The sequence below is a fragment of the Corvus hawaiiensis genome, chromosome 8 (assembly GCF_020740725.1).
Source record: "Corvus hawaiiensis isolate bCorHaw1 chromosome 8, bCorHaw1.pri.cur, whole genome shotgun sequence".
Taxonomy (NCBI): Eukaryota; Metazoa; Chordata; class Aves; order Passeriformes; family Corvidae; genus Corvus; species Corvus hawaiiensis.
The window spans coordinates 30,398,227-30,410,616 of record NC_063220.1 but is presented as its reverse complement, the minus strand read 5'-3'; the positions used below and the strand labels follow the sequence as shown (position 1 = coordinate 30,410,616).

The 12,390-nt window shown below is 41.3% G+C and overlaps 1 protein-coding gene across 33 annotated transcripts in view; it reads left to right on the top strand.

Moving 5' to 3' along the window:
- ANK3 (ankyrin 3) overlaps positions 1–12,390 on the top strand; it is a 347,313-nt gene that overhangs the window by 308,013 nt on the left and 26,910 nt on the right. For 15 of the 33 annotated variants that reach the window (XM_048311307.1, XM_048311290.1, XM_048311287.1 and 12 more), the window contains 2 exons: positions 1,259–1,340; positions 4,604–11,011. In XM_048311307.1, coding sequence (XP_048167264.1) covers positions 1,259–1,340; positions 4,604–11,011 — 6,490 coding nt within the window. Of the gene's footprint in view, positions 1–1,258; positions 1,341–4,603; positions 12,296–12,390 lie in introns of all 33 variants that reach the window. The other 18 variants (XM_048311273.1, XM_048311276.1, XM_048311277.1 and 15 more) reach the window with 6 other exon arrangements.

The window sequence follows — 12,390 nt, the reverse complement described above, 5'->3', positions numbered from 1 at the left end:
AAGAGCAATTTCTAAATACTGTGTTCAAATCTATTTTCAAATAAAGCTCAGATATTTGCGGCTTAAAAATCCTCTGTTTCATGGAAACCGCAACATTAGATTGTCAGAAAATTGAGTGGGTTTTACTCATTAGAGGTAGTTACAGATGAGATCATCTTATAAAAGAAACTACATAGATGTTTCCAATTTACCTAGAAGCAATTTCTTTTTTTCTCTTCCTGGTGGCAAATAAATAGCAGTTGTCACCTGCTGGTTAGAATAGCTTAAAAAAAACCCCCAAACAATTCAAACCAAAACATTCCTTACATGTTAAAAAAATAATAATAGCAAAAACATCACTTGATCTCCACAGCATTTGTTCCTGGTGAGCTATTATATAGCTATAACAATAGTTTTCTTTCTAAACAAACCATATTTTTAGCCACATATTGAAGTGAGGTGATCTCTGAAGGACTGTTAATATTTAAGACACCGCACCAGCAGCTACGCCACTGAACGCAGCGACTTACGAGGCTATTTATTAGCTAACAAGAGTAGTCTGCTTTCTAATCCACATCTTTGCATTTTGTGCATATTAAAAAATCCCCTCCCATGCCTTTTTTTGTCTTTAATGTATTCACTTTAAAGCCAGTTGTACATTGTGGTGTATGTGCTTTTGGGACAAACTAATCTGGGGCAAAATACTCAATCGGTCTAAGTTGCACTCTTACGAATGTTTTATGTCTGTACCTGTAGTCTTTTGTGTTGACCTCCTCTTTCTAGCCAAAGGTGGTTTGTTTTACTGAGAATGAACAGTATCACACCATTTCTAGTAGTGCGAAGCAGTTTATTAGATGATAATGGGATAATACAGTATCATGATGCTTTAAGGAAGGATAATGAGCTGCTTCTGCTACCTAAGCTCTTCTACGTCCTAAGCAGAGGAATGAACCTGAGGGCTCACTCTTAGGGCTGCAGTCCCTTCCCTGCTTGCTCTGGAAGGGTGGTCACCCACAGCAGTTTCTGTGCAGCCACGCTCCCTGCTCGGCAGTGCCTGACACTCATCACACAGGAGCAGAGACCAGCTCTGCCCCCTCCCTGCCTGCTTGGCCAAATTCGGCTTCAGCATGCCATCCTGAAGCTGAATGGAAGCACCCATTCTCCCCTGTGGGGTTGTGTGCCATGAAAAGCGGCCCATCCTGCTGAGGTTTGAGGACTGGTCTGTTCAGATGGGGGCAGTGATGCCCAAGGCCCTAAATCCTGCTGTGTTTTGTTGCAGACGGAGAAAGCTGACCGGCGCCAGAACTTCGTCTCCCTTGCTTTACGTAAGCGCTACAGCTATCTGACTGAGCCTGGAATGAGTGAGTTGCTCTTACCAAAGTACTAAACCATATAGATGTGATTTTTCATAAGAAGAGACATTTTTTCTATAAACGTTGTATTTGGTGTCACTCTGGGAAAAAAAAAAAGAAAAAAGAAAAAAAAAGCTGTCTGAAACAAAACTCTTGGATGGTCTGTGAACTCTTGTGTTGTGAGAGCTTGAAGAATCCTGACTGGCAAATGATGTATGTTAGTTAAGTTAAAATATAACAGTTTTTAAAATGCCTTGTAGCTCCAGAGTAAGGAGGGTTGCAAATTGCTTTCAAAAAGTCTCTTCCTCTCCGCTTTGGAACATTAGAGAGAGGTGCTGTAGAAGGGAATGTTACACAAAAAGTTCAGAAAGCGGCTCAGATAAGCGCTTAAATGTTTAGATGCTTAGCCAAAATAGACTCTCTCATATTTTATATTTTCCCTCTTCTTTCTCCTCCCCTTCCCTTTTTCCTCTGTTACCTGCAGATGCTTTTTATTCCCTGCCACCACACATTGCTTCCTTTTAAACTTGTGTTCCCCTTGACCAGACCTGTGGCATTCCTTTCCTTCCCAGTTAAATACAATAATGTATTTGGCTTAGCTTTTCTTCCTCACTTCTCCTCTCTGAGGTCAACTGCTACTGTTCCCCATTTCCAGGCTTTTTCTTGCCTTTTTTTTTTTTTCCCCCTTTTGACTCCTCAGTTGCTACCCCGCAACAGACCCTTTGATATAATTCCATAAAATCCATAGACAAACTTCATCGGGTCTTGGGAGTTCCCACTGGATGGCTGCTGCTTATTTATCCTATAAGATCTGTGGCTTCTTTGGATCAGATGTGATCCAGAATATATTACACTTCTCAGGCCGGGAAGAAGACTTCAAGCATATAACATCTGAAGAAGCTATCAGATCTGCTGAGACATCTTGATGGACTGTTAAGGTATTGTCACAGGCTTGATGGGAACTGAGAGAGAGGGAAAATGAAGCTGCTGGAAAGAAGGTTGATGACTGTGTATATCGCTCACAATAAATTTTTCGGCCCTCACTGGGGGGGAAAAAAAAGTCTTATTTATTCACCAGAGGTCCATTAAGTCTCATTTGCAAAAAACTGGCAGACAGATTTTTTAGCTCTTCAACTGCAAAAAGGAGCACAGAAGCAGCATCTTAAATGTCTCTGAATCTGTGATTTGACAGGCAAAAAAGAAGTTAGGAAAGCAGCCTGTGGGTTTGCTTGCCTCACTGGTCAGTTGTGACAGACATCACAGTGCAGTGGGGTTCCTGTAAAGATACGTCCTAACACTAACTGCTGAACAAGTTATTAGTTCTTTTCAGAATCATTTTGGGGTTTGTTTCTTGAACTCGAGACTGTATGAACTTTTGGTGAATGTTAGCAGCTACTGCTAATTAAATCTCCATAATAAAATCTAGTACATTTAATGAAGTACACTATGGGGTTTTTTTCAGGTGGGAAGGAAGAAGTATATTTGTACTTAAAAATAATGTAGTGAGGAAAAGTGGGCATTTCTTGATTAGTCTGTGCCAGTCAGGCCTAGTACTCAAGCTCTCTTCAACATAAATGTTCTTATGCAGTATCACCAGCCATCCACACTGACTTCTGGGCTTGGATTGGCTCCTATAGGACCAGCACATTTGTCCTTGCAGGAAATGGACCTGTGGTGCACTGAATACTCACTATTTTGTAGGAGTGTGTGTGCTTTAACAGTTCAGTGTTGGCCTTGTTGAACTTCTTTCACTGTGAATTACCATCTGTCTATAAGACAGATCAAGCAGGTTTGACAAATTATTAGTGTAACTTGAGAGTAAGGTATGTTGAATAAATTCTTTGGATATTTTAGCTCCATTTCTAATTCCAACTTCAAAGAAAAAAAAAAAGTCCTCAAAGTTGCTTTCAATGTCAACTCTCTGAATGTTATTGCTGTATCAGAGGATATGTTTGTGTAATGGGATTCCCAGAAATACTTTCTGACATCAATGCCTCCTGTGATGCAAAATGTGGTTGATGATGATTCTGTTCAAAATGCCTATGAATGAGCTGAGAGTTCTGGGGGATGATAACATTTAACAGGTTTGTCCTTGCCAGGAATTTATTTCATAATCTATTTTTCTTTGACTGCTTTTCTAATGTTACCTTTTGAGAACTGTAAAGTTGAACAGGTCTGTCTTTGAGCTGATACAAGAAATCTCCTCAAAAGGTACCAAGACACTACATCTTGTAGAAAAAGTGTACTCTTCTTTTAATGACCTCTTGTGAAATGATTTTGTAAGGTTTACGTATTTGTTCTTAATACACCCTACAAAATGTATTAATCTGTGTGCTCGTTCTGACATGACATTTGTGCATGAATAAAAACTGATTCAGTTGCTTTGCCTGCTCACGACTATCATACATCATACTTGCCGTATTTTGTTTATGACATATGCTTCTTAAAATCATTTCATGAAAAGTTTTACTTTAATTTTTACCAAACAAAAGGAATATTGCATGAGGAAAAAAAAATGCATATGTTCCTTTCTTTCTTTCTTCTTTTTCTTTTTTTTTTTAAATATTGACTCAGAAAAGCTCTTGCTCTTATTGGCTTTGTGAGTGTGAAGCATATCCGAATTGTGCATGGAAGATATAGATTTGAATTTATTCCAGTTGCTTCACAGTTTGCACATCAATTGCCTGTCACTTAAAGGAATTTTGGGTTCTGCATGAAATAGTTCTGAAGTGGTTTAAAAAAAGATTTGAGCTACATAATGTCATTTTACGCAAGTTTATATTTTTGTATAGGTTCAAATCTGAACAGAACAACAATAGAAATTATTAAATGGATAATTCTAATAGTTGCACAAAGCAGAGACATACCTAAACAGGCAAAATAAAGCTGATATGAATATTTCAGAAGTAGCACATCAGAAAGTCAATAGGAAGTAAGAGAAGAAATTTTGATGTGGCTTTATTTTTACCTTATGGATTCCTTTTGTGTGTTTTCTGTTCCCCATTGTTTGCAGTTTTGGTTGCTATGTGCTTTCTGTCTTTCATTTCAAGTTGCTTTTTGGTTTGGACTAGTTACCAGTATATGGCTCGTTCCTAATTTTTTTCTTTCCTTTTTTAAATCTTCTTTTGCCTCCTTCATCCCAACTCATGCAAACAATTGTACTTGCTTTTTGTAATATTACAACATTTACTGACCAATTTTCTTCTCTGGTCTCTCTGTTTTTCAACCATTTTTGTTGATTTTTATGTTTGATTTTAATTTAACAATTTAAGAAACAGTTGAACGGAGTGCAGGAGCAACAAGATCCCTACCTGCTACTTACTCATACAAGCCATTCTTTTCAACACGGCCATATCAGTCATGGACAACAGCTCCAATTACAGTGCCTGGGCAAACCAAATCAGGCTTCACTTCCCTATCAAGCTCTTCCTCTAACACTCCTACAGCTTCCCCATTAAAATCAATATGGTCTGTTTCTTCTACTTCTCCAATCAAATCCACGTTAGGAGCTTCTACCACATCTTCAGTTAAATCTGTTAGTGATGTAGCATCTCCAATTAGATCGTTTCGGACAATCTCTTCGCCAATAAAAACTGTGGTCTCGCAGCCTCCCTACAACATGCAGGTTACTTCAGGCGCTTTCGTCAGAGCTCCCGCAGTCACGGAAGCTGCCGGTCTCAAAGGGCTGGCCTCCACTACCACATTCCCCTCTCGGACATCTCCAGTGACGACAGCAGGATCTCTCTTGGAGAGATCGTCCATAACCATGACGCCTCCAGCATCCCCCAAATCCAACATTAACATGTACTCTTCGAGCTTGCCACTTAAATCGGTCATCACATCAGCATCTTCACTTTTATCGTCCCCTCTAAAGTCAGTGGTGTCACCTGCTAAGTCAGCAGTTGATGCTGTTTCATCCACTAAAGTCATGATGGCCTCGTCTCTCTCGTCACCAGCAAAACATGTAGCTGGGCACACAGATGTACCATTGCTTAATGGGTCTGTGTCACCTCTGAAATACCCATCTTCTGCCAACTTAATAAATGGATCCAAAGCTGCAGCTGTTTTTCAAGACAAGATCACTGCAGCTGCACATTCTGCAACTTGTGCTGCTAACGCAGTTGCTGACACGGCTGAGAGAGTGTTTTCAACAGCTACAACAATGTCATTTTCTCCACTCAGGTCATTTGTGTCTTCAGCACCATCAGCTTTCCAGTCAATGAGAACTCCTCCTGCTGGTGCTTTGTACACAGCCCTTGGGTCAATATCTGCAACTACCTCATCAGTAACTTCATCAACAATAACAGTGCCGGTATATTCTGTAGTCAATGTTTTGTCTGAACCAGCATTAAAGAAGCTTCCAGAGTCGTCTTCACTTACAAAATCAGCCGCTGCGTTACTGTCACCTATTAAAACGTTGACTACAGAGGCACGCACACAGCCTACCTTTACTCGAACTTCATCTCCAATAAAATCATCCTTGTTTTTAACACCCTCTGCTCTCAAATTGTCCACACCATCTTCCTTATCCTCCAGTCAGGAGATACTGAAAGATGTTGCTGAAATGAAAGAGGATCTGATAAGAATGACTGCGATATTGCAGACAGATGTCGCAGAGGAAAAACCGTTCCAACCTGACATACCAAAAGAGGGTAGAATTGATGATGAAGAGCCCTTTAAAATTGTTGAGAAAGTAAAAGAGGACTTAGTAAAAGTTAGTGAGATTCTGAAAAAAGATGTGTGTTTAGAAAGTAAAGGGTCGGCTAAAGTATCCAAAAGTGATCAAGGACACCTGTCTGAGGATGACTGGGTAGAGTTCAGTACAGAGGAGATTGATGAAGCGAGACAGCAAGCTTTGACAAGCCCTCCTATATCTGTTCCAGAGAAGGTCCAGATTAAAACTAAAACCATGTCGGAAAAGGATTATAGCTTGTCAAAAGTTATTGATTACTTAGCAAATGATATCGGTAGCAGTTCATTAACAAACATAAAGTACAAGTTTGAAGAGGGGAAAAAAGAAGGTGAAGAGAGACAAAAGCGCATTTTAAAACCAGCCATCGCTTTGCAGGAACATAAACTTAAAATGCCTCCAGCCTCCATGAGGCCTTCAACATCGGAAAAGGAGTTATGTAAAATTGCAGACTCCTTTTTTGGAACAGACACTATTTTAGAGTCTCCAGATGACTTTTCTCAACATGATCAAGATAAAAGTCCCTTGTCTGACAGTGGCTTTGAAACGAGAAGTGAAAAGACACCTTCTGCCCCACAAAGTGCTGAAAGCACAGGGCCAAAACCGCTTTTCCATGATGTGCCCATCCCTCCCGTCATTACAGAAACTAGAACTGAAGTAGTTCATGTCATCCGCAGCTACGAACCATCTTCGGAAGATATTCCAGAGCAGAAGGCAGAGGAACTACCGGCCTCAAAACCTACCCCAACGTTTATGGAGCTGGAGCAAAAACCTTCTGGGTCTATTAAAGAGAAGGTTAAAGCTTTTCAAATGAAAGCCAGCAGCAGTGAAGAAGATGACCATAAGTGCATCCTTAGTAAAGGTGTCCGAGTAAAAGAAGAAACTCATATCACTACAACAACTAGGATGGTTTATCATAAACCTCCATGCACGGAAAGTACCTCTGAAAGAATCGAGGAAACAATGTCTGTTCATGACATAATGAAAGCCTTTCAGTCTGGACGTGACCCTTCCAAAGAACTGGCAGGTCTGTTTGAACATAAATCATCAGTAACGTCTGATGTTAGCAAGTCTGCTGAAACTTCACCACAACATGCAGAGAAGGACAGCAAAATGAAACCCAAACTGGAGCGAATAATAGAGGTCCATATTGAACAAGGTAATCAGGCTGAACCTACTGAAGTCATTATTAGAGAAACAAAAAAGCATCCAGAAAAAGAAATGTATGTGTATCAGAAAGACTTACCTCGGGGAGATATTAACTTAAAAGAGTTGGAAAAACATGATGCTTTTCCTTGTTCAGACGAACAAGGTCAGCAAGAAGAAGAGGAGCTCACGGCCGAAGAGTCACTTCCTTCTTATCTGGAATCCTCTAGAGTTAACACTCCTGTGTCCCAGGAAGAAGACAGTCGCCCTAGTTCTGCTCAACTCATGTCTGATGACTCTTACAAAACACTGAAGCTTTTGAGTCAGCACTCAGTAGAATACCATGATGATGAGTTGTCAGAACTAAGAGGGGAGTCTTACAGGTTTGCTGAGAAAATGCTTCTTTCAGAAAAGCTAGATGTGTCTCATTCTGATACTGAGGAGTCAGTTACTGACCATGCTCTACCCCTTAGTGCAGAGTTACAGGGGACTGATAAACGATGCAGAGAAAAAGTAGCTACTGCCCCCAAAAAAGAGATTCTCTCCAAAATCTATAAAGATGTATCTGAAAATGGTGTAGGTAAAATGTCTAAGGAGGATCATTATGATAAAGTGACAGTGTTACACTACACTGGAGATGTTAGTAGTCCCAAACATGCGATGTGGATGCGCTTTACTGAGGACAGATTAGACAGAGGTAGAGAAAAGTTGATATATGAAGACAGGGTGGACAGGACTGTTAAAGAGGCAGAAGAAAAACTGACTGAAGTATCCCAGTTTTTTCGGGATAAAACAGAGAAGTTGAATGATGAGCTACAGTCTCCAGAGAAAAAGCAGCATAAAAAAAATGGCAAGGAAATACATTCTAGCCAGAGCTCTGCCAGCAGCAGCCCTGAGAAAGTTCTGCTCTCTGAATTGCCTTCATCCGGGGATGAATGGAGTAAGGTGAAGCAGTATGCACATGATGGGAAGTGCTTTCCCAAGGTGGATGAAAGAAAAGCATCCAGTTTGCCCAGCAGTCCTGAAAAAAGGATGTATGTGCAACCTGCAGAGGACTCTAAACGAACTATGGAACACAAAGGAAGTGCTCAGCAGACTGGAGTACCTGAAACTGGATTTCAGCTGAAGCAATCAAAGCTCAGTTCCATTAGGCTCAAATTCGAACAAGGTATAAGTCCCAGGAGTAAGGACGTAACTCAAGAAGAAAAAAAGCTGGATGGTCAGTCCAAAATTCCAGTAAAAAAATTGCAAGAAAGTAAGTTACCAGTGTATCAGTCCTATTCAAGAGAGAAACACGCAAAGCAAGTAGAGGTCATTGATGTGAGCACAGCTTTACAGGAAGAGGTGAAAATACAGGAAGACCTTGTTCCAGGTAAAGGGAAAGCTGTCGAAGACTTTCGTGATTCAGATGCACAAAAACAAAGAACTGAGATGAGGAAAGTCGTGCCAGAATGCTTTTCAGAACCACGGGCCAAAGACCTGGCATATGGCTCAGATGCAACGACAAAGGGACACTGGGACAAAAAAATCTATAGGACGTGGGAAAGTCCTGGAACTTCTAACCATAAAACACAGAAGGAAAAGCTTTCACATGTGCTGGTTCCAGATACAGTAAAAGAAAACCACGTTGATCATGCTGAATCTAAAACTGACCAAAAAAGTGAATTTATCACTGTGACAGAGCACAAAGTGGCCTCAAATGGAATTCATTCAGAAGAAGTGAAGGAACTGACTGTAAAATCTCCCTCAAAAAGGGTTTTATACAGAGAATTTGTTGTCAGGGAGGGGGAACGTAATGGTGAAGTGGCGGATAAAATATCCAAAAGGAAAGAAGAAATTGCTGTGTCCCATATTCCAGTCAGAATTGTTGAGGAGAAGAGAACCATGCTTGATGGTGTCTATGAACTTTCAGCTAAAGTATCCCAATCAGCTGTGATTCAGGAGAAAGTTGAAAGACAGATTGATTATGTGGAAGATGAAAAAATAAAGCATTCAGAAATCAGAAAAGTTACCAAGCAGCAGAGCTCAGTAGGTCTAAGTCCTCCTGCTGAGGAAGCAGAGCTATCCCCTAGCAAATCACCAGATTCTTTAGAATGTAGCCCAGGAAAGGAATTTCCTTCAAGTGATGTAGTTGACCCCAGTGCCAGTGATTACTTGGATAAAGTTGCACCGCTAGTAAGCACTGAGGGAGTAAAAGAAATTAAGACCTTACCTGTTTATGTCAGTTTTGTTCAGGTAGGAAAGCAATATGAGAAAGAGGTGCAACAAGGAAGTATTAAAAAAATTGTCAGTCAGGAGAGTAAGACAGTACAAGAGACGAGGGGGACATTTTACACAGCTAGACAGCAAAAACAACCTCCTTCTCCACAAGGTAGTCCAGAAGATGACACGCTAGAACAAGTGTCCTTTATAGACAGCTCTGGTAAAAGCCCTTTAACACCAGAAACACCGAGTTCAGAGGAAGTGAGTTACGAGTTTACATCTAAAACACCTGACTCCCTAATAGCTTACATCCCAGGCAAGCCCAGCCCTATACCCGAGGTATCTGAGGAGTCAGAGGAGGAAGCAGAGGCTAAGTCAACATCTGTGAAACAGGCAGAGGTTGAGGAACCACAGATTGACAAAGTGGTACCCAATCTTATAAATAAGGACTCTAACAAAAGACCCAAAGGTAACAGAGTTGCCTATATTGAATTCCCTCCTCCTCCACCACTGGATGCAGATCAAGGCGAGTCAGAAAAGAAGCCTCATTATTCCACTGAGAGTGAAATGGAGATGACTGAAGTGAACTTGCAAGATGAACATGACAAATGCCAACTGGCTGAGCCTGTCATCAGAGTACAGCCACCATCTCCTGTGCCACCGGGAGCAGATGTCAGTGACTCCAGTGATGATGAATCCCTCTATCAACCTGTTCCACTTAAAAAGTACACGTTCAAACTGAAGGAGCTGGAAGATGACCAGAAGGAAACCTCAAAACCCAAAGCCCCTGAAAAGATTGAGAAACAGAAAGAGTTAGGACATCCCACTTCTGGGAAACCCAATGAGTTTGACACTGGGCTTGATTCACCCCAGAATGATGTAGTGCAAAATGGGAGTAACAATGACCAGTCTGTCACAGAGTGTTCCATAGCAACCACTGCAGAATTCTCCCATGATACTGATGCGACAGAGATTGACTCTCTTGACGGTTATGATTTGCAAGATGAAGATGATGGTTTAACTGAGAGTGATTCTAAACTTGCAGGTCCGGCAGTTGAAACCAAAAAGGACGTATGGACTACAGAAGGCATTCTAAAGCAGACTGATCGCTGCTTTAGCCAGAGTAAGCTTGAAGTCATTGAGGAGGAAGGCAAGGTAGGCCCTGAAGAAGACAAGACACCTTCAAAAGGTCCATCTTCTGACAAAGCTGGAGATAAGAGCGATAAGAAGTCAGGGGCACAGTTTTTCTCTTTGGAAGGCAGACACCCTGACAGGACTGTATTTCCTGACTCGTATTTCAGTTACAAAGTAGACGAAGAATTTGCAACACCTTTCAAAACTGTGGCCACCAAGAGTCTAGATTTTGACCCGTGGTCCAATAACCGAGGTGACGATGAAGTGTTTGAGACTAAATCAAGGGATGATGAGGCTAAGGCATTTGGTCTGGCAGTGGAAGACAGATCTCAAGCAACAACACCTGACACAACTCCAGCCAGAACTCCAACAGATGAGAGTACGCCAACTAGCGAGCCCAACCCCTTCCCATTTCATGAGGGGAAGATGTTTGAGATGACTCGCAGTGGTGCAATTGACATGAGCAAGAGGGATTTTGTTGAAGAAAGACTCCAATTTTTTCAGATTGGTGAGCATACTTCTGAAGGGAAGTCAGGGGACAAGGGGGAAGGGGATAAAAGTACAGTCACTGCCATCACACAGCCACAGGCAGGGGACAGCACTGTAGAAACAAACCTAGAGAGACCAGTAGAAACAACAGCAGTTGAAAATAAGCCCGGCAACCAGGCCAGTGGAGATTGCATGGAACAAACACTTGGTAGTAACTCACTGGAGAAATCATCGGCAGCAGTAAACGCTTCCAAAGTTGATCCCAAATTGCGCACACCAATTAAAATGGGAATTTCTGCTTCCACCATGACTCTGAAGAAAGATGGCCCTGGCGAAGTGACAGATAAGATAGAAGCTGTGATGCCAAGTGGTCAGGGATTAGAAAATGAAACTGTAGCAGTGATTGCGAGTTCAGCTTCTAGCCAGACGAGCTGTAGGCAAACAGAAAACACAGATTTTCCAAAAGATAATTTTAATAACAACAACAATTTGGATTCATCTGCAGTCCCTACAGATGATATTACCTGTAATGTAGTGCTAAAAGAACATTTGGAACCGAAATGTTCCCTCCAGAAAGCTAATCAAGCGAAAAGCACTTCAGGAAAAGGTACAGGGACAACACAAGGACAAAGAGTAAGAGATAAGCAAAAACCACATGGAGAGCAGCAAAAGTCAACAGAGTTGGTAGGGGCTAGAGGAAAATCAAAGCTTCCTGTAAAGGCCAGCTCAGTAAAACAAGTCTTTTCACAAAATAATCTCCAAAGCAATACAGGGAGTAAAGTGAGAGAGGCTAGTAAGCCTGACAAAGCAAAACAAAATAATTCTTCTCTCTGTCTAGAAGCAAGGTCTAGGATTCCTGTAAAAAATACACATAGGAGTAATCTAGCTAGAAGAACTCCAGCCCTGCCAAAACAAGAGCAGGTAGAGAAAGAAAAACCAAAACAACTTCCTTCTAAATTACCGGTAAAGGTAAGATCTACCTCCGTCACCATGACAACAGTTAAAGTAAAGAAAAATCAGCTTAGGGAGGTATGTAAACATTCTATTGAATATTTTAAGGGAATTAGTGGTGAGACATTAAAGCTTGTGGATCGTCTTTCTGATGAAGAGAAAAAGATGCAGTCAGAGGTCTCTGATGATGAAGAAGACAGTACATCAAGGAACACGTCCTTATCAGAAGCTACTCAAGTTTACCAGCCTTCCATTACACCGAAGTCTGCTAGAGACATGAGAACAGAGGCAGCATCTATAAAATCAAAGATTGAAAAGGCCGACAGTGAGAGGAGGAGGAGTAAGAGGACTGGTGAGAATGAAGGCAGTCAGGTTTCTGGAGCTCTCATGGCTCACCTCGTGGAGATCAAGCCTAGTTTGTAAAACTTTCAACTTGTTGATCCTAGT